Source organism: Bipolaris oryzae, assembly GCF_000523455.1.
Source record: "Bipolaris oryzae ATCC 44560 unplaced genomic scaffold scaffold_92, whole genome shotgun sequence".
Taxonomy (NCBI): domain Eukaryota; kingdom Fungi; phylum Ascomycota; class Dothideomycetes; order Pleosporales; family Pleosporaceae; genus Bipolaris; species Bipolaris oryzae.
In genome coordinates this window covers 89053-108626 of record NW_006911368.1, presented here as the reverse complement: position 1 = coordinate 108626, position 19574 = coordinate 89053, and the positions used below count along the sequence as shown (strand labels likewise).

The 19574-nt window shown below is 50.7% G+C and overlaps 8 protein-coding genes across 8 annotated transcripts; 4 read left to right on the top strand and 4 right to left on the bottom strand.

The window, feature by feature from the left end:
• Positions 1–597: 597 nt before the first annotated feature.
• Positions 598–3020, bottom strand: COCMIDRAFT_98877 (uncharacterized protein; the record flags this gene model as incomplete). Its single annotated transcript, XM_007691152.1, has 5 exons — positions 598–1212; positions 1265–1586; positions 1633–2146; positions 2199–2404; positions 2488–3020. 5 exons carry the CDS (start codon positions 3018–3020, stop codon positions 598–600), a joined length of 2190 nt encoding a protein of 729 aa, XP_007689342.1.
• A 2950-nt stretch (positions 3021–5970) lies between these two features.
• On the top strand, positions 5971–6471 carry COCMIDRAFT_6505 (uncharacterized protein; the record flags this gene model as incomplete). The annotated part of the gene is made up of 1 exon (XM_007691115.1): positions 5971–6471. One exon carries the CDS (start codon positions 5971–5973, stop codon positions 6469–6471), a length of 501 nt encoding a protein of 166 aa, XP_007689305.1.
• Positions 6472–6915: 444 nt separating this feature from the next.
• Positions 6916–8665, bottom strand: COCMIDRAFT_98900 (uncharacterized protein; the record flags this gene model as incomplete). The annotated part of the gene is made up of 4 exons (XM_007691151.1): positions 6916–7257; positions 7313–7429; positions 7481–8303; positions 8352–8665. The coding sequence occupies 4 exons, from the start codon at positions 8663–8665 to the stop codon at positions 6916–6918; spliced, it is 1596 nt and encodes a 531-aa protein (XP_007689341.1).
• A 755-nt stretch (positions 8666–9420) lies between these two features.
• Positions 9421–10564, bottom strand: COCMIDRAFT_6503 (uncharacterized protein; the record flags this gene model as incomplete). The annotated part of the gene is made up of 3 exons (XM_007691114.1): positions 9421–9560; positions 9616–10336; positions 10388–10564. 3 exons carry the CDS (start codon positions 10562–10564, stop codon positions 9421–9423), a joined length of 1038 nt encoding a protein of 345 aa, XP_007689304.1.
• A 461-nt stretch (positions 10565–11025) lies between these two features.
• COCMIDRAFT_98974 (uncharacterized protein) lies at positions 11026–12711 on the top strand (the record flags this gene model as incomplete). The annotated part of the gene is made up of 3 exons (XM_007691150.1): positions 11026–11588; positions 11652–11720; positions 11787–12711. The coding sequence occupies 3 exons, from the start codon at positions 11026–11028 to the stop codon at positions 12709–12711; spliced, it is 1557 nt and encodes a 518-aa protein (XP_007689340.1).
• Positions 12712–13534: 823 nt separating this feature from the next.
• On the top strand, positions 13535–16063 carry COCMIDRAFT_98934 (uncharacterized protein; the record flags this gene model as incomplete). The annotated part of the gene is made up of 3 exons (XM_007691149.1): positions 13535–15218; positions 15274–15660; positions 15708–16063. 3 exons carry the CDS (start codon positions 13535–13537, stop codon positions 16061–16063), a joined length of 2427 nt encoding a protein of 808 aa, XP_007689339.1.
• A 253-nt stretch (positions 16064–16316) lies between these two features.
• COCMIDRAFT_98981 (uncharacterized protein) lies at positions 16317–17611 on the bottom strand (the record flags this gene model as incomplete). Its single annotated transcript, XM_007691148.1, has 2 exons — positions 16317–17185; positions 17263–17611. The coding sequence occupies 2 exons, from the start codon at positions 17609–17611 to the stop codon at positions 16317–16319; spliced, it is 1218 nt and encodes a 405-aa protein (XP_007689338.1).
• A 739-nt stretch (positions 17612–18350) lies between these two features.
• COCMIDRAFT_98922 (uncharacterized protein) lies at positions 18351–19067 on the top strand (the record flags this gene model as incomplete). Its single annotated transcript, XM_007691147.1, has 1 exon — positions 18351–19067. The coding sequence occupies one exon, from the start codon at positions 18351–18353 to the stop codon at positions 19065–19067; it is 717 nt and encodes a 238-aa protein (XP_007689337.1).
• Positions 19068–19574: the final 507 nt, after the last annotated feature.

Sequence of the window (19574 nt, the reverse complement as noted above, 5' to 3'; positions counted from 1 at the left end):
CACTCACGCGCGTCCGCCTGCCTTGGAAGAAAAGCATCCTTGCGCTTTTGCAACCCCTTCCCCATTGTATGACGGGGACTGCTTGGGTTTGTGCGTGCGTGCGACGGAAGAAGAAGAGTCGCAGCTTCTACTGGCGATACGCGCGCATATAGGGGGATTTGAGGTCTGTCGCCCTCTCCTTTCATTGCATGCATCAAAATACACATGTGTGTGTGCATGCGTCTTTGACTTTGCTTTTCCTTCCCTTAAACCCCCGTGTCTCAGGTGCGGCGCTGGTTGGGCTGGTGGTTATTGCATCATGCTGTGTTACATACTTAGAAGAAGATGCAGGGATGGGTGTAAGAGTGACGTCGATGGTAAACTCATCGCACTACTTTACAAGCGAGATTGATGATGAACCGCTGTTCTATGGGTCCAAACGTCCTGATTCGTCTACCTACTCCACTTTCAGTCAATTATCCAACATCATTCCAATCGACCTGGCCAACATACGAGTTTCACAATGCGACAATACTCTCTTTTGCAAAACGGCTAGATGCCGAGTTGTGTTATTTCTGTCTGCCCACACGCACAGTCATATGCATCACCACCCTTAACTCAACTCCCCACCCGTAAAATCTCCGCAGCCCTCAACACCGCCTTCGCACTCTTCTCGATCCACTCCTGTGCCGCGCCCGCATCCCCTTTATTCACACTATCCGTGACTGCAGGAAACACATCAGCCCCATACCCGTTATCAATGCCCGGCGCACTGATCACATTCTTGAACGTCTCGCGCCCAGGCAATCCACCCGACGACGCAAACCCCCGCGAGAAATCCCGGTACTTTGCATTTACAACCCCGAGCATCACTGGATCCTGGAATCCCACGGCTGTTTCAGCAACCTGTGCGATATTCGCAGCCTGCGCCTCAAACTCTGCAATTGCATCGCCCAGCGGCGTGAGATCCAAATCCGCTGACAATTCAGAGTCTGTGATTGTCTCGTTGAGCTCCGAGAGGTAGGATTGCAGGACTGAAGCGGCGTTGGGGAGGTCCCAGGGGATGAGGGCGTCGTCGGCAATGTGGTAGGCAATGAGGGTGAGCCATTGGCCGACTGCCTTGTGCAGTTTGAAGTCTGGGTCACCGAAGCGCGACATCCACGCGTACGAGTCGTAGTTGGAGTGGTAGTGGTAGATGGGGTCGGTTTTACCGCCGTCGGAGCCAATGTCGATCTATTGGATGTGTTAGTGGTGAAAGAGTATGTTAAGATGTGTGGGAACGTACACATGCGATGCCGTTTTGGTAGAAACTGGCATAGTCGGAGCCACTGCCCAGCGGCGGAATTGCTCCCTGGGTAGTGTTGTGCCACATGTCGTAGAGCGTCGGGAAATCGCCCCAGCCTTCGGGGAACAGGACCTTTTTCATCTGTTCTACGACTATTGTGTGTAGCTCTCCGCTTCCGGAGAACGAGGTCCTAGGACCAGACACTGCAATGTCGAGATTGAGGTAGGCGACTACACTTGTTGTGAGCCAGGGCAGATTCGTTTCAACCCATTCAGTGGAACCCTGGAGGCCGAACTCCTCAGCATCCCAGGAACCAAGGACGCTGTGCTGTGTTAGCCAATGTCGATTTCGGAGTGGACTTGACATACATTGTTCTCCTTGGCTTCCAGCCCTTTGCTACCAACTTGCCAAACGCATTCGCCAGCTCAATCAAAACAGCACTGCCGGAATTCGGATCCGCGGCACCGCCGATAACCCATGCATCGCGGTGGTTTCCAATTACTACGACTTCGTCGGTAGTTCCATTGATGACACCAATGACGTCCCATGCGGGGGCTACCCATCCGTTCATGAGATGATCTATATGTAGGAGTGCACCAGGTGCAGGACCACTGTCGTAAGTTATGTTGCTGAATCCACCAGTCCACCCACTACGATTTGCTTCCTTGGCAGATACACCGTGGCCTTTGAGAGCTTCTAAAATAGGAAGCGCGTCTTTCATGCTGATAGGGATAGACGGGATGGACGGTGTATACAGGGAGATGTTTCCGCGAGGTGAGTCCCACGAAGAAGCCCAACCAACAGTCGTAGGATCACCAGAGTACAGCGAAGAAAAGCGCACGCTACCTCTCTGAATCGAAGAGGGGTTCCGCGCAGGACCATCTATCACAGTTAGTACTCACTCGAATAAAAGAATAATACACGGGCATCAAACCAGGATAAGCCTTATACCCATTCTCAACCGTTACCTCGCCATCATCCAACGGATCCGTAAAAAGCACACACCCCGCCATCCCATTATCCTGCGCATTCTTCACCTTCGTCCCGCGATATATCCCTCCATAGTTCGCAAGCGCAATTTTGCCCTTCAACTCAATCCCCGCATCCTTTAGGACCTGGAAATCTGCTCGCGTGCCGCGTCTGCCATCCCCCCAAAACCCTCGTCAGCCCTCCAGCCCACATATTTCAACACCAAGAGGGAAAAGAGAAAAGGAAGAACTCACCCAACATACACATACTCCCCCTTAACATCCCCACTAGCACTCATCCCATGATATGCCGGAATAATATTCGGCAACCCACTTGTCTCATCCTCCGCCAACACATCCTCCACCAACCGCGCCTCATGCAGCACCTCCCCCCCACTATCCTCCAACCGCAGCGCCGACCGCTCAGGATACGTATACCAAATCGGAAACTCCTCCAACCTCACCTCGCTGAACCCCGCGCTCCGCCATTTCTCAGCCGTCCACTCCGCCATGGTCCGGTTGTGCGTGCCGAGATGGTCGCCGTGCGTGTAGTACGAGGACCATGTGCGCAGAGCGACGGCATCGAAGGAGTTGAGAAGCAGGGATTCGGTGGGGGTGAGGAGGGGCGGGTAGGTTGGTTCATCGCGGGTTGTATGTTTGCTGGGGGAGTGGGTGTGGCGGCTGATGCGGGTGTGGAGGAGGGACCAGTCGCGTTGGCAAGCATTGGCTTGGGAGAGGAGAAGCACGAGGGGGAGGAGGGGGAGGAGAAGGAGGAGCCACGACCCCATTATGCAGTACAAAATTATGTACAAAATTGACCAGTATAGAGATTAATGGAATCGGAGAGATACAGACTATGTTTTGCATCGAGGTTACGCAAGTACAAGGTTTTATATACCTTTCTATTATCCCAGTATTCTCATCCTGTTATCTCTCTTTTTTCGTCCGTCGTCCTGCCGTAACCCCGCTTCCAACAGTAATCATCCTTCTTTGTTGATCGATTGACCGAAAAAAAAACAAGTATAGGGAGTGATGCGGGTATGTCGTGCTTTTCCCCCCCACCAAATGTACCTGCCCTTTCGAGCGTTAATCCGCGGGGCGGGCAGCGGGGGAGCGGCGTATGTGTGTGTGTGGGTGGGTGTGGGGGTTGAGCCGTTGGGCGGTTGAGTTACATGCAAGTGCAAGTACCGTTGCAGTTGCAATTGTGGTTATGTCGTTGTAGTGCAGGACTTGGCGTACATCATTTTGCGGCTTTAGCTGCATGTTATAAGGCGGTTCTTAAGGGTAGGGGTGGGGTGTCAGCGCATTGAGGAGGGGCGATGTGATTGGCTGTTGGAATACCTTAGTTGTTTTTCTGAATATGATAGGTTTAGTGAGACGTTGGGAGTATATGTCTATGGATGGTCTGTGGTGGAATGGATAGGAGGGTGTATATTAGAATCCCTAGTACTTCGGCTGTAGTAGTTGTTCTATTTCATATTTGATTTTGGTAGGTTGGGGGCGTGGCTTGCTATTTTTCCTTAAGAAAATCGATTTGTGATGCTGCATGTCAAACATAGAAAATCGATTGAAGTGTTAGTAGTAGCTACGTAGAGTTCGGACGAGAAGGGCTGATTAAAGTAGCTCGATTGATAGGTAGCTAGAAGAGCGACATTAGCGAGCAGCCACGGCAGCCAGAGTAGTAGGTAGTTATAACAGGGGATGGATAGTGGGGTAATACAGAGCTAACGCTACACATCTCCTCAGCTCTGTTTATAAGCCGTATTCACAACACCAAGAGATACTAGGGCTTAAAATGAACTAAAACACCTTCAGAAGTAGGCCCAACTGCTACGATACTCTGGACTGAGAAAAATCATTTGGGGGCCCTTTAGGTCCCCCTCACCGGGCAAAGATTATCAGTCACCCCCATATAAGCTATTCATCACCCATATAAGTAGGACATCCCTGTGTAGCGTAGAATTTCTATCTTCTTGCAAAAAAGAGAGAGAAATTGCACCTTTCTTTACTGTTTTATTTTACTTATCCATCTCTTTTCTTTACCTTGTTCTTCCCTTTTTCTACTTTCTTTTCTACTTTTTACTTCTATCACTTAACTATTATCTCTTAAAGTGAAAAAAAGAGGAAAGAAGAGAGAGAGAAACAGAGAGGGGTATACGCAGAAAGGAGAGAGAGGTAAGAGAGTTAAAAAAGAGAGAGAGAGAAGGGAAAACTATAAATAGCGTCGCACTTACGCAGACACCTGTCTTTTGAGGGTGACACTCAGCTCATATGGGGGCAGTCAATAACCTTTGCCCCTTCACCCAGGCTATGAGAGCTACGGGTAGATCTAGAGCTTGTTCCCAAAGCTTCAAATGTGGGCCGGCTATCCAGATTTCGCACTAGCGATCTGCGAAATGGCTACGTCATAACCTAGAATGGTCGATATTACTAAGGAGATATGAAGCTCTGATTAGTGCTGACTGTAATCGTAGCTATCTTCAAAAGAGTAGCGTATTATCTATCTAAGGCTGGTATCATGCCTTATCACATCCCCATTTCGAAGATTTTTGAACCTGTATATACATTCTGTCCTATTCGAACCTTGAGTATCCGGTGCCATCACTAAGGGAATACCATCTGTCCTACATAACTGCTAATAGCTAATCAGGGTATACTGATATGCAATTGTTAACTATGAAGATGGCTTGATTGACGGGTAGATCTGCTTACATGCAGTGATTAATATGGGTCTAGCATGGGCCACCGTAAGCCTCAATCTATTTAACTTTCGGTACCTTCACTACTCTTCTCTCAGTGGACTGGAATACCCGTACTCTAGACAGGCCACTCGATCGGTTAATTGGTGAAGTTGGAAATAAAAACATCCAGCACAGATGGCATGAAGCTCGCTTGGAGCCCTTATTGCTGGTGCTGTAAAGTTGCTATCAGTATTCTGTTTAGTGTATACTTCGTTACAGTAAATGCAGAGTTATCATGTCTATCTGATCGAGAGTTTATTTAAGATGATGTTATAGTAGTGCTGATATTTTGCGGTAGAGTTAACTCGTTTAGGTAGACTACTCCGCTTGATCTGAATTGCCCGGTTTCACCGATTGACGGAGAGCCACCAAACCACCACCAAATGTGGTAAAATGCTGATACTAAACTAGCCGTTTCCATTGTCTGAGATATACGGCCACTTCCGTTCCTCGAGAGCCACTCTACTAATATCAAGATCAACAACCTGCGGAAAAGTCTGGAGCTCCAGCGCTTCATAGCATTACTTCAATATTATGATTGAATTGATTGTTTACTACTGCCCTTTTTGTTATGTTAAGTGATTTCTACAAGCATATATACAGTGTACATAACCTTGGAAAGGCGCAGGTAGATGGTTCCGTCAACTGTGTATTCACTCGTCCCAATTGCCTTTTGGTCCGCACTATAGATCGATCGTGAAACCGGGTGAGATGAGTCAGACTACTAAGCACTTACTCTGAAAAACCTGCGTAAGCTGAAAATAGTATGTGCGTACTCTACAGTGACATAGGTAGGGAAGTTCCGTACAGTCCGCATGTCACGGGCACGTGTTTATCTATCTCGTAGTCTCTCGTTGCATATAGTATATAAAGTACTGCTATGTAACGACAAAACTCCATCTTCATCTCCACCGGCCTGCCCAAGCAAAGACCTTATCAGTCACCCATCTATCAATTCCAGCCGATCAAGCGCGAATCCCATCACAGAAACATCAACATGTTTCACCACGCCTTCAAATACCTCCTTTCCACCCTCCTCATGACCTCCCTCGCATCTGCTGCGGCACTCCCTCCCTCGCAAGCCCTCTCGCCCCGACAGGGCTCCTGTCTATCCGCACTTTCTGCCCCCAACCCTGTCAACACTATCGGGCGCCTCTCCTTTCAATGGGCGATCGACCAGCCGGCACGCACCCAAGAAGCAGCCCAAGCCTCATGGTCACCCAGCAACTTTGTCGACTTCCACATGACTGTCCCGACAGACATCCTCATCACTCAAAACGTCAATGTTACGGTTATAAACCGCAGCTCCAGGTCCAACGCCATTATTCTTACAAACTATCAGGATACGAGGACGAGTACAGCGCCGAGGGCGCAGGTCAGAGTGGCGGTGCCGGCGCAGACACGTGGAAATGGTGTTCGTAGGCTTGGTAGGACAGAGACATGTTTATATTTGCCACGTCTTGACGGTACTTGGTATTTCCAGCTTGAGCATGATTGAAAGTACGGGGGGGTTGAGCTGTACTTGTCTTATCTTGACCTTTGAAGAGAGAGAGAGAGAGAGAGTAAGAAATAGCTGAACGCGTTAGTCGGTGCGGTTGGTGAAGATTCTTGTCATCATACTCTGAACTGAGGTCCAGGAAGGACACTTCTTGGGGATCTGTCAGTTTCGATCTAGGCTTAAATCGTTACTGTATATACATATATGCAGTCTCATCTGAACATGAAATTTCTCCTTAAGAGTTCTTCTCAACTCACTGATAACAAATATACTTTGTGCCTATCTGCGAAACGCTTCATATTTACACTATAATTTTTCCAGAAGAGAAATCAGAAAATATTGATATCCAAGTCTCTCTAAGGATCTAGTACATAGCTTAACGGTTTGTGTTAAAATAAGGTTGCGTAAGCATAAATTATGCTTCTACAGTAAGATTCCCAAACTCTATCCAGAGACAGTTCCCTCACTGGGTCGTCGCACAAACAACATCCTCGGGGCAGCATTGTTGACACACGAAGTTTGAACGGAGACGCACATGCCGGCACCACCTCTGCAGCACGTGTTGATGACGCACAACTGGTTGGGACCGCAGTCCGAGTTTGCCTTGCACGCGGGACTGCTGCATGATGTGGTACCGGGGACACAGAGACCGCCGCCACCAACGACGGAGCCGCAGAGACAGCCGCTACCACAATAGATGTAGTTGCGGCATGTGGCGCCGGCGCATTGGGGGTTCGGGTTCAGGTTCTGGCACACGCCGTTGGAGCAGCTACCGCCGTTGGGGCACTATGGTGGTGTTAGTTGGTTGTGGGGCGTGATTGACAAGGTATTGGGAACTTACTACGTTGCCGCATGAACCGCAGTTGTTGGCGTCGGTGTTGAAATCAGGTGGAGCCGCTGTCTCAGTGGCCTTGGTAACAACAGTTACTGTCGGGGTAATGTATTCAGTTGCATCAACCTACACGAACAAATTAGACTATATCTTTGCGACAGAGCGTACTAGACTTACAGATAGCGTAAGCGTTTCTTCCTGAACTGTGGTGACCTGGAGCGTAGCCGTGGTTGTTGCATATTCAACGACAGAAGTAATTTCAGCGATGGTCTCAGTCGTTGTAGGCGCTTGCAGGCCAAGGCATCCACAGCCCTCGGTAATCTTCTCACACTCGAATTGCTGTAGCTCTTCTGGTGCCTTTGCACACAACACGACTGGAGTGGGAGTAGGGGTGGGGGTGGGTGTGACTGGTGTTACCGAGGGTGTTACCGAGGGTGTTGTCGAAGTGGTATAGTTAACAACAGGATATGGTTGGTAAATGCTCGAGTTGACAGCAGGGTATTGCTGAATGATGCTCGAAGCAACAGGATATTGCTGAATGACGCTCGAAGCAGCGGGGTATTGCTGAATGATGCTCGAGGTAACAGCATAATGCGGGTAAACACCGCTGGAGCTAGCTGCGTAATAGGATCCGTCAACGCTGGAGGAACCAGTAGGATAAGACTCCTTGGTGTTGTAGGAATCAGCGTAAGCTTGCTTCAGAGTGCTCGAGGAACCAGTGGGATAAGAATCCTCCGTGTTGTAGGATCCATCATAAGTCGGCTTCAAACTTTCCGAGCACTTAGTCGAAGAAGACTTTGTAGAGGTAGAACTGGAGCACGTAGTAGAGCTGGTGCTTGTTGGCGAGACCTGGGCAGCGCTGATGGGATAGGTGGGATAAACACCTGCACTGCTTGCAGACTTCTTTCCGGTGCAAGTCGTGCTGGTGGAAGCAATCTCGAGAACATCACCTCGTTTGAGGATGGTAGTGATTGTGGGGCATGCTGGGACCGTGGTGGTTCTGAACAAATCAGCAGCCGCAATTTGTATTCCTAAAAAGCAGACTTACTCAGTGACGGCCACTGAGACACCATCAGTAGTACTAGTAATGGTACCGGTAGTGAGCGTCTCCGTGTGGGTAAGCGTCTCCGTCGCGGTGAGTGTCTCTGTGACCTCTGTGGGTCTGGTGTCCGTCACGGTGTTCACAGCCGTGGAGGTGACAGTTGAAGTGGAAAACTGAAGCAATGACGAGCACAGTTCCGGTGCGTATGGAACGGCATGTAAAACATTAACAACGTCGGCAATTAAGTCGCACTGGGCTTGTTCAGTAGCGGAGGTGGCTGTCGCCAAAGACAAAAGGAGTGAAGCGGTAAACGAGCGCATCTTGAATGAGTGGAATGGTCTACGACCGGCTGCTGGAATTGTATTTGCTGAATGGAATAGTCTTATCCAGTGCAGCCTCACTTAGGCATGATAACTAGCATATATACATGGCAGAATGTTTCTCGATTCAGGGTTATTCTGGTGGCGCTACATACGAGCTGAGCATTCCAGAACGGAGAGGATTCCTGGTCAGGTAGACCGGCGCCTCCGAGATTCTGCTCGCTTTCTCCCTACTAACAGATGACACAACATGCTTGAAGCGAAATAAGGTGGTACCCGAACTCTCAAAGGGGTAACGGTTGGGGCAAGAGTCAAGGTATGCGGGTGAGCTTTTTACAACCAACTTATTCTGGTATAGCGAGGATGAGATCGCGCCGCCCGCTGGCCAAGGAAAAGTCCGGTAGATCCACTCCGTGGGAGAAGGCGTTCTGTAGCGTATCGAATGGATAGTGCTAGGGGCTGAATTCGGGTGTCCCTGCCAAGCACGAGGCTGAAGAGCAGCTAAGTAGATCTAGATTCCTGGTCCTCGGGCCTTAAGGTCCAAGCGTGAATCTACCATGCTTTTGAGTGCATCCCGTGGCTTATCGATTGATCGTAAGAGACTGTAAGCGACATCCATTCTTAACAGCACAGGGCCAAAGGTATATGTAAGAGAGCAAAACTCGACAGTATGCAAAAATGCTGCATTGCTGTTTGGGTATATGGAATTGATCCTAATGCTTTTGCACGTGTGAATACGCCCCACACGAAAGCTGTTAAGCAGTGCGCCGCGCATCGGGCATGTTCCTCCTTTCTTTGGCAGTGACCTTCTTGCGACGGCGTTCGATGACCTTGTCGCGCTGCTTGGATTTCATATTCTGGAATCGGTCGACCAACGCAATCTTCTTTTGCTCGGCTAGAATGTATGGTTAGTACGGGACGGTTCAGTAGAGGCGCGATCATGGACATACACTTCTTCAAGAAGAATGGCTTCTTGCCCTCCTTGACCAATTCCTTTTCCTTCTTCTTGTGCTCGCGTGCGACCTCCTTGAGCTTCTCCTTGTTTTCTCTTGCCTTCTGCTGGGACTCCATGGATAAAAGCTTCTTTTTAAGCCGCTCCTTTTCCTCTTCGTTCTTTGTCTTTTTGATGGTGCTACGCAATTCTGCGATTTCAGACGCCCGGTAGTCGTTGAGGAAGGAATAGCGCTTGTCAACCACATGCTCCTCTGGCCGGGGCCCGGACACGTTATCAAATCGTGGGTCTCGGAAGACGGGCTTCTTGACCTCAACCACCTGGCGTTTACGCGACACCATGCGCTTGCTCGACTGGACGGCTGGGGCGTGTTTGCTTGATCGCGCATGGGGCGCGGCATCTGAATCAGAGCCTTCGCTGTCACTGGCATCGTCGTTGTCGCCACTTTCACTCTGGATGGGCTTCGCCTTGGATTTGCTTGATGTCTTTGCTTTCTTGTTAGGCTGCGCACCACTTGCAAGCTTCTCAGCCTTGATCTGCCGTAACCGCTCTCTCAACGCCTCCAGCTTGTCTTCTTGTGATTTTGATGTGTCGTCGCCTCGCTTGCGTTTTCGGTCAGACGATTTCGAAAGTGCATCCTGGGCCTTGGCTAATGCGCCGAATGAGACTCTGCTCATTTGCGCCTTTACTTGGTCGTCGTCGTCGTTTTCGGCACCTGGCTTGTTTATATTAGCACGAACCACTTGTCAATTGTCCTGTATGATGCTCACCATATCTTCAAACCCCGCATCTTCTTCGCCATCGGAGCTGATGACGTTTCCGCCTTCATCTGCCTCGATTACAGAGGCAGAAGAAGACCGGTCCGTAACCTCGTAGTAGTCTTCGCCATCCGTGCTCTCTTCTTCTGCTGCGCGCAGGTTGCGGTCGAGCTTGTTTGCAAGCACCATCGCGGGCATGTATATCAAGTCCCCACTGCGGAATCACCAGGTTGTGAGATACAGTTCTTGGATTGGCGTGGAGCGTCGCGAAAACACCCCAGATTGCGCTACCCGACTTTTCGGTGGACCCCACATGGCCGTCGGGGTTTCGATTCGCCGATAGGGCTGACGGGCAGGCAGTTGCGCGCCCAAATTTCCATACAGCGAGGCGTCATCAGCTGGGCTCATGCTTCGGGCACTGCATCGTCACCTCGCCCTGCTCTTCACTCCTCATTCCTCTCTGGTCTCCAAGTCATCCTCACCGCCAGCGCACGTGCTCAATGGCCGCCATCGCGTCAGCTCGGTACAGCATCCCCCACTGCGCTCCAGTCGCAACTTCGTCCACTAACATCGCCAACTCCAAGACCACCACAGGTCGACATAGTCCTTTTCCAGAGCACGCGCTTGCCTGCACCGCCACAGGCTCCAGCATGAACGATTCATGGAACCCTAATGCGCTGCCTTTCCAGCCTGGTGGCTTTGGCCATCGAGAGCAGGATCTGGGCGCCTTTGAGAACCAGCTTCCTCCCCCTCCCCAGGCCCCTCAAGGGCCCCCGGGTCCATATGGATCACCAGGAGTCCCGTGGAACAACAACTTTCCCATGCCGCCTCCGCTGATGCCGCCCCCTGTACCTCCGCACATGTTCAACAACCCACAAGCATATGGCGACTATGGAGCCCACCTCCACGCACAAGCCTACCATCAGTGGATGATGCACAACGGTCATGGATATCATGCGCCTCCACCTCCGCCTCCACCCCCACTAAACTATCCACCGGGTCCAGATGCTTTGGCAGGACATTTGCCTCCGCATATGCAGCAACATGGGCCGCCGCCGTTTGGACAGCCACCGCCATTTGGACCTCCGTTCCACCATGGCCCTCTGCCATTTATGCACCACCAGCAACGACAGATGTTTGGAAATCGGGGGCAGCATCACGCAATGCATACCCAGGCAAACTTTCCCCAAAATGCGAGGAACGAGGACATACAGTATGCTATTGATGCCTTGTTTCAGGGCGCAAAGTTCAAGAATCACAATGCTAATATTCACAGGGCGCCAAATTACCCGGGCAAGAAATCAAAGCCTGTGAATGCTGCCAATGGCCACGCCAAACAGAAAGAGTATGGCACCCTCCACTGCGTTGCTTCTCACGAAGCCGACTGGCACCGGATTAACAAATGTCACAGTGTATCCAAAGGACCTAAGCAAACTCCTGCTACTGAAAAGAAGGGGCGCTATGGTGACGAGAAGATCATGCTTCCTGCGCCACAGCCCACAGAGGAGTACATGGAGCAATCTGCTGGAGAACCATCTGAAACCGAGACCCCAGGCCCGATGTTGGTCATTTTGGACCTTAATGGTACAGTTCTGTATCGGCCCAATCGCAATGCGAAGACTATGATCGAGCGTCCTTTCTTGAAGCCCTTTCTACGCTACCTGTTTGAGAACTTCAAGGTCATGGTTTGGTCAAGCGCCAGGCCAGACAATGTCAAGGCGCTCGTCAATCAGGCTCTGGACAACGATTTCCGCTCAAAGCTCGTAGCCCAATGGGCGCGCGACAGCTTCGGTCTATCACCGGCAAATTACCAGCAAAATGTTCAAGTGTATAAGAATTTGAAACTGGTATGGAGCCGGAGTCAAATTCAATCTTACCATCCGGACTATGAGGCTGGCGGTCGCTTTGGTCAACACAACACGGTTCTCATTGACGACAGTTCTCTCAAGGCCAATGCACAGCCGTACAACCTCCTCGAGATTCCAGAATTCTCAGCTACACCTGAACAAATGCAGGGTGACGTACTGCGCGAGGTAGCTGGCTATTTGGAAGCGTTGAGGAAGCAGTCGGATGTCTCCAAATTCATCAGAAAAGTCCCGTTTGTGGAAGGTGGCCAATGGACGTTCGAGTGGCCTGACAGCATTGCAGGTGGGGGCGAAATGACTACCAAGGCTTCTGCTCCTACGCTCAGTAAGAAGAAAAAGAAGAAACTAGCCCAAGCTGCTGCAGCTGCTGCAGCTAAAGCTAACGTCCCAGTGTCACAGGCCCCCTTGTTGGATGCGACCGATACTGTGGCCTCCGTGCCGTTGGTAGGCTCGATGCAAAATGACTGGTAAACGTATTTTCCGCTTGAATATGCCATGAAATGGCCACGACTCCAAGTTTGTTATGCGATGCCGGCGTTTGGGGTAACAAAAGTCTTGCGCGAAAAGTCGATATCATTTGGGCATCTAGCCTCTGCTAGAACGAGACACGAAAAGCGAGCATCATGTACATCTTTTGAGCGATTATACCATCTGGCGACTGTTCTGCTGCGTTTCTGTAAAGGAATGGTTATATTCCTGCTTATCTCCTTGATCCAAATAACCTTTGGTCCGTAATCCCAGCAACCATTACAAAGGTTGCCTTTGCAGCTTCAGTAGCGAGCAGCAACAAGCTTGCTTGGATAGAGCAAATTCCCTGTAAAAGTAATACTACAAGTAAAACTGAGAATCCCCCGTCTTATGGTATTATCAAGTTGATTAGTCATAAGAGAACGAAACAGTCCCTACTACTAAGTGTACACGGTAGACTTCTCGATGCTTGCCATTGCCGCTTTGGTGTACACCGGTAGTTTTGTATCCCACAGCAGGTCCACAGAGAAGGCAAAGGCCGGTGGAATGCATATGATTCTTCTTCCGACCCACCCCTCGAGCCATATGCATATTAGTTACACAGAACAGGGGCATTGACAAAATTCCCTGAGTGATGGCAGTGCTGCATGCACAGGGCGGATGTCACGGCCTTGTGCCCGCGGATAGCCGAGGCGGGACGAGATTTTCCCACCGTCATCCAGTCATTGTCGCCGGTACCCGCGGGTCCGTTAATACAGCGCAATTCCTTCTCCATCCGCTGTATCACCTTACTACGCGACGCAGAATGTCCACAGCGGATGATTCCATGACCGGCACTGGCACTGGCCAACAGGACGCAAATTCAGCATCAAGCAAGAAGCGGACCCACCCGGAAGACTTCAAGCGCGCCTACAAGGCCTGCATCAACTGCCGGCAACGCAAGGCCAAATGTATCTTGGGAACCGGCCCTGACGGCGGAGAGCTAAAGCCTCCCTGCCAAAGATGCAAGCGAGAGATGCGCGAATGCGTCTTCCGGTCGGAGCGCTCATGGGTCAAGAGACGCAAGCCGGGAGAGGCGAGAGAGAATGAAGACGAGGAGCCTGCCCAGCCCCAGTCAAATTCACAACCCGTCGTTCATCCCTCGCCCAGTGGCCACAGATCGTCCATTTCGACGCATGGGTTCACCCCGGGAGGTAGCCCACATGTTAACGGCGGCCACCATCGCCCGGAATTTCAGTCTCCACACAGCCATCTTCGTCGCGTTTCGTCGTCTCAGCCAGATCTAGCTCATTCCGTGATGAGGACGGTGGTTTCTAGCGGCAGCGATGCGTTGAATTTGTTGTTTGAGGCCGCAAATCATCGCGACGCCATTGACAACCAAGAGCAGTCAGGGTCTCAGGCATACGAGACGCCCAGGTCAGGGCCATCTGCTTACGACAATGGTGTGCCGTCATCGCCATTTCACACATTCAGAGCGCAACCAGTGCAGATGTCAACACCGTCGCCTGAGACTCTGAAGATATGGACTTCATGTCGGTTTGTGCAAATGGGCTGGTTCTCCGCGCATGAAGCCGTTACGTACGTTGATCTATTCTTCAAGAACTGTTCGCCCTTGTCGCCCATACTAGGAGAGTTTTATTCGCATCATGAAAACCACTACACACTGATTGCGTTGGATCCATTTCTCTGTACCACTATCTTGATGATTTCGTCTCGATACAATATCCTCCCTGGGGTAGGTGGCGCATCGCGAGGCTACTTTGTCCATGACAGACTCTGGGAGCAATGTCAGCGTTTCATCATGAAAATCATGCTGGGCCAAGTGAAGCCGTCCAAGGCACAGAGCAGGACTATCGGATCCATTGAAGCATTGCTACTGCTATCCGAGTGGCATCCTCGCGCCCTTCACTTCCCAACTGCTGCAGATGGCTGGGACTGCGAGCTCATGATTGGCGCCAACAATACCACTGAAGAGGGTGCAAAGCTCCTGGAAGGAGACGTGACCTCAAACAGATGGCTTGAGGATGTCATAGAACCTGCAAAGCGCTCTGATCGCATGTCTTGGATGTTGATGGGCTGCGCCTTGTCTTTGGCTCAAGAGTTGGGTCTCTTTGAAGACAATGCAAGAATCGACAAAGATCAAGTATCTTACCCAAAGTTCTCGACCGAATATCTGATCCTACGAAGGATCCGAGCTCGGAAGCTCCTATACGTGCTGCTTGAACAGCTCTCGTGGCGCCTGGGTTGCACCTCGATGATCCCGCAGAGTCTCAATCATGCCTTGATGGAAAAGATTCCGGTCGACTCAGCGACAGGTGCTGTAGAGCAATGGCAGTCGTTCATGAGTGCTTGGGTAGAGCTTACCAAGCTTGCACGTTCCATCTCTGATACCATATATCCCAACACAACTACTACAAGGAGTCTGTTGCGCACGGGTCGATACATAGGCTTGCTGGAACACTTCCAGCCTTTGTTGACCTCGTGGAGGAAGAAGTATCTTGATCCTTGCAGTAAGTCGTCTCCTTTCTTTAAACACGTGAAAGGCTCAATGCTGATACTTCGCAGAGCTCAAAGTCGGATTGCATGACATGCTTCACATAGAGTATCAATATGTCCGCATCTATACCAACTCGCTAGGCATGCAAGCAGTCGTCGAACGCACACTTGCCGAGACCGACCCAGACGTTCCTCAAGAAGACAACCTTCCCTTCAATCTCGAGCCAAGAGACTACGACTTTATCCAGGAGGTGGTTGATGGAAGCTGCCAGATTTTGCAAAAGGTCTGCCAATTGTCAGAAACAGGAGCACTGCGCTACTCGCCAGTGAGAATATTCCTACGCATCACAACATCGTCGATATACCTAATCAAGGGCCTAAGCTTGGGCTCACGCAATCAAAAGCTACAATCGTGTCTAGACATTCTTGACGCGGCTATCCGGGCACTTCGTGCAAGTGAGTATTATCTACGCTCCGACTATGCATTATTACTAACATTTTAGGTACTCTTGACGATATGCACCTGGCGTCGCGCTATGCAACACTCCTTGACCTGCACGTCGCCCGTCTCCGTGAAAGTTTTGTTGTTTCTTCACGACCACCACGACTTCCCTCGCGTGATACATCCGCTGACCTCAAGAGCGCAACAACGGGCATGGACTTTTTGAACAACCACAACGCCGGGCAATCACATCTTTCTTCGCTTGCAGAAAACGTGACGAATCTCATGCCAGATGATGACTGGCTTGCACTACCTTTTGATCCTGCAATGGCACCATTTGGCTTAGATAGCGGGCCACAGAGTTTTCAGGGGTTTGATGACGGGACTTTGGATTTCATATGGAATCTACCCATGTAGGTTGTTGGGTTGAATAGCCTCGATGTAATGTTTGAGAGAAAAACACTATCAAAATGCATAGAGTAGAGAGCGAAAGACAAAATCAGTGGAAAGAAAATGAGGACCATGACTCGAGATGATATGGAAATAGATAATGAATTGAGAAATATCAATATGCAATACGTGCAGCAGACCCTTTGTCCGCGCTAGACCAAACTCCAGGAAAATGCCTTGAACGCCGCTCACACCTCCTCACCTCAGCTCTGCCTCTCGCTCAAATCAAGTTCCCCCTCAACTCCTGCTCCCTCTCAATCGCCTCGAACAAGCTCTTAAAGTTGCCCGCACCAAATCCATCAAAATTGTTCCTCTGAATAATCTCGATAAACACCGTCGGCCGATCCATAAGATGCTTCGTGAAAAGCTGCAGAAGGTAACCCCCCTCATCAAAATCAATCAAGATATCCAAGCTCTTCAGCGTCTCGAAATCCTCATTCAGCGTCATGCCCGCCTTCTTCAGCCTCATCCTCATACTCTCATAATACGTCTCAGGCACCTTGATAAACTCGACACCTCTCGCTTTCAGATTCGTAATCGCAGAAATAATATCCGTAGTCCTTAGCGCAATATGCTGGACACCTGGGCCACCATAGAAATCCACATACTCCTCAATCTGGCTCTGTTTTTTGCCCTTGGCGGGCTCGTTGATGGGCATTTTGACGACGTCGTTGGGGGAGCTCATGACGATGGATTTGAGGGCCGAGTACTCGGTGCAAATGTCCTTGTCGTCTACGCTCCAGAAGCGGTGGAAGCCGAGGACTTTTTCGTAGTAGGCGCAGACGTCTTCCATTTCGTCCCAGTCTTGGTTGCCGACGCAGTGGTCGATGGCGCTGAGATTGATGGAGGGGAGGAAGGCGGAGAGGGGGTCCTTGACGCTGGATTCGGCGCGGTAGCCGGGGAGGAAGATGCCGTTGTAGGAGGACTTTTGGATTAGAGTGTGCGTTGTGTCGCCGTAGGTGCGGATGGTGGCGAGGCGCACGCTGCCTTGGTCGTCTGACAGTGTGTAGGGTTCTTTGATGGAGACTGCTCCAGCGGAGACGGCCGCCGAGTAGATGGCGTCTACATCGTCGACTTCGAATGCGACATCTGGATAATAGTTTTAGTAATTGTATTTTTCTTTTGGTTGATGAACACAGAGGACGTGTGCGGTGTGTCACGCTTACCCTTGACAGCATCACCATGTCTCTCCTGGTGCGCATGAATTTCCTTGAGCAACTGCTCATCCTCCTTGCTAAACCTCGAGCCTTGCTCCAGACACCGTAGCGGCGAAGTCAGTACGAATGTGACGTCGCCGTTTCGTACCACGTGCGAAGCAGTAGCCCGCGAACCGGTCTCTAGTCCACGGTATGCGACACGCTCAAAGCCCATGCGTGCAACGTAAAAGGCTGCTGCCTGCTTGGCGTTGCCGACATACCAGTGGACATGGTGGTAGCCACGGTATGAAGAGATGTCTGAAGTAGTGGCGTTATCCGGACGGGGTGATGCGGGTGGAGAGATCGCAGCGGGCGCCATGATGAAATATAATGTGAACTACGAAAGCTTGAACAGTTGTACAAAAACAAACTCTAGACCTTATTAGCAAGCAGCCGAGTCGTTTTAGATGCTCGAGTTCTTGCTTGCAATGCAAAAGTAGCGCAGTGATGAGGATTCCGGTTGAGGACATGCAACGCAGTGCGATCTTTATCGTTTCCCACTACTGCGCAGAGTCCACTTACTTCCCTTCGCAAACCGAATCCCGATTGCTTTTGCCAGTGAACTACCAAGTTCGTCTCAAACAGCGTCATCCAAGCGGTTATGCCGAGCGCACGTGAAGCGGCCGTCAGAAGCAATGTTAGTTTGTCCGGCGGTGCCCGCCAATGAACGCCCGCTTGTATCCGACGGATTGTTGAAGCGCCGGCATGATTGTAGATGTACGATGCCAAAAAAAGAAGTCCAGTGCGTACTGAGGAGCCGGTACACCGATTTTTTCTTTTCCGTCCTTGATCATGGATCAAATCGCATAGTTCAGCCTTGGAATAGGATGTGGCAGTGATAGAGTTTGGTGATGTGTGGTGGTGCAGCGGCTTTTTTGCCGCCAAAAGCCGCGTTGAGGCGTTAAGCCGAGTAACCATCAGAGCAGCATCTACACGTCGATATGTCAGAGTAATACACTGATTACAGAGCTGATCATCTGACGACTAGACAAACATCATATTACCAACCTCTAAGTAAGACGCTCGACATACCATCATCAGCCCACACTCAACACACCATGGCCGCCAACATGCCAAACACCCGCCTATCGGCTAATGACGCACGCATTCTCAACGCACTATTCGACCCAGAGACGCTACCTTCATCAGTAGCAAAGTCAAGAGACAACGCAGCAATCGACAAATCACTACCACCAGATCTCAGAATATCAGCATCTCAACTCTCAGAACTCGAGAAGCAGCAAAACGACATCATCCGCAATGTGTCCAGCAACTCTGACAAGACAACAATAGAAGACGCAATTACGCAACTAAATAAGACATTAGTAGCTTGTCCATACTATGCAAGCGCCCACGTCAACCGCGCCATGCTACGGCGAATGCGCATAGAAGCGTCATTAATAGAGGGCCAAACCATCTTCTCCGCAACAACACAGGATATCGAGGATTTGTTCTACGATCTCTCACGTGCCATTCACCTTACCTTACCCTCCTCGTCACCTGGCAACCCAGTATCTGAGTATGCAGCCCGCATACTGCGCACAGCGTACTCGCACCGTGCATACCTGTACCTCAAGGCTGTAGAGGCAGAGACTCTACTTAATGGCCTGAGCAAAAGTGAGCTAGAAGAGCTGGCGAGCAAGGATTTTGCGCAAGCAGCGCGGTATGGCGATGAGGTTGCGCGCGAGATGAGCGTGAGGACGAACCCGTATGCGAAGATGTGCGGGGCGATTGTCAGGAATGCGTTGCAGGAGGAGATGAAGAGCGAGGCGTAGTCGGAATCAATAATTCATGCTGTAATGTTGGTGTTGCTGACGAACATGGTCGATAATATCCCGCACCAACGACTTTTTGATACCAAATGTAAGATTTTTGTAACCACCCACTTCACACACGCACACAACATCGGCACCCTCCCGTCAGCAGCAACAGCAACAGCAGCAGCAGCAGCAGCATGACAACTCTATATCCCCAGGCAACACCCAACTCGAACTCTATCATTCTATCCGCCCCGCCCCCTTCTGCGTCACAAACCTGCGACACCTGCACAGCCCCTTCTTCCTCCCGTTTCAGCCCTTTCCCTCTCTCCCACCGCCAACGCTCTTGGTACACCTGTCCCCCTTCGAAACCATTCACAACCCCCCGATTTTTCTTGTACGCGCTCCACCCCGCCCAGCTGTCCCGCCAAGTAATCCCCCACTCCGGGAAACAAAAGGCCAAGCAAAGCGACACGCTCGGCACACCTCGAACCTGCGACATCTTGTCCCAGCCAAGCTAGCCCC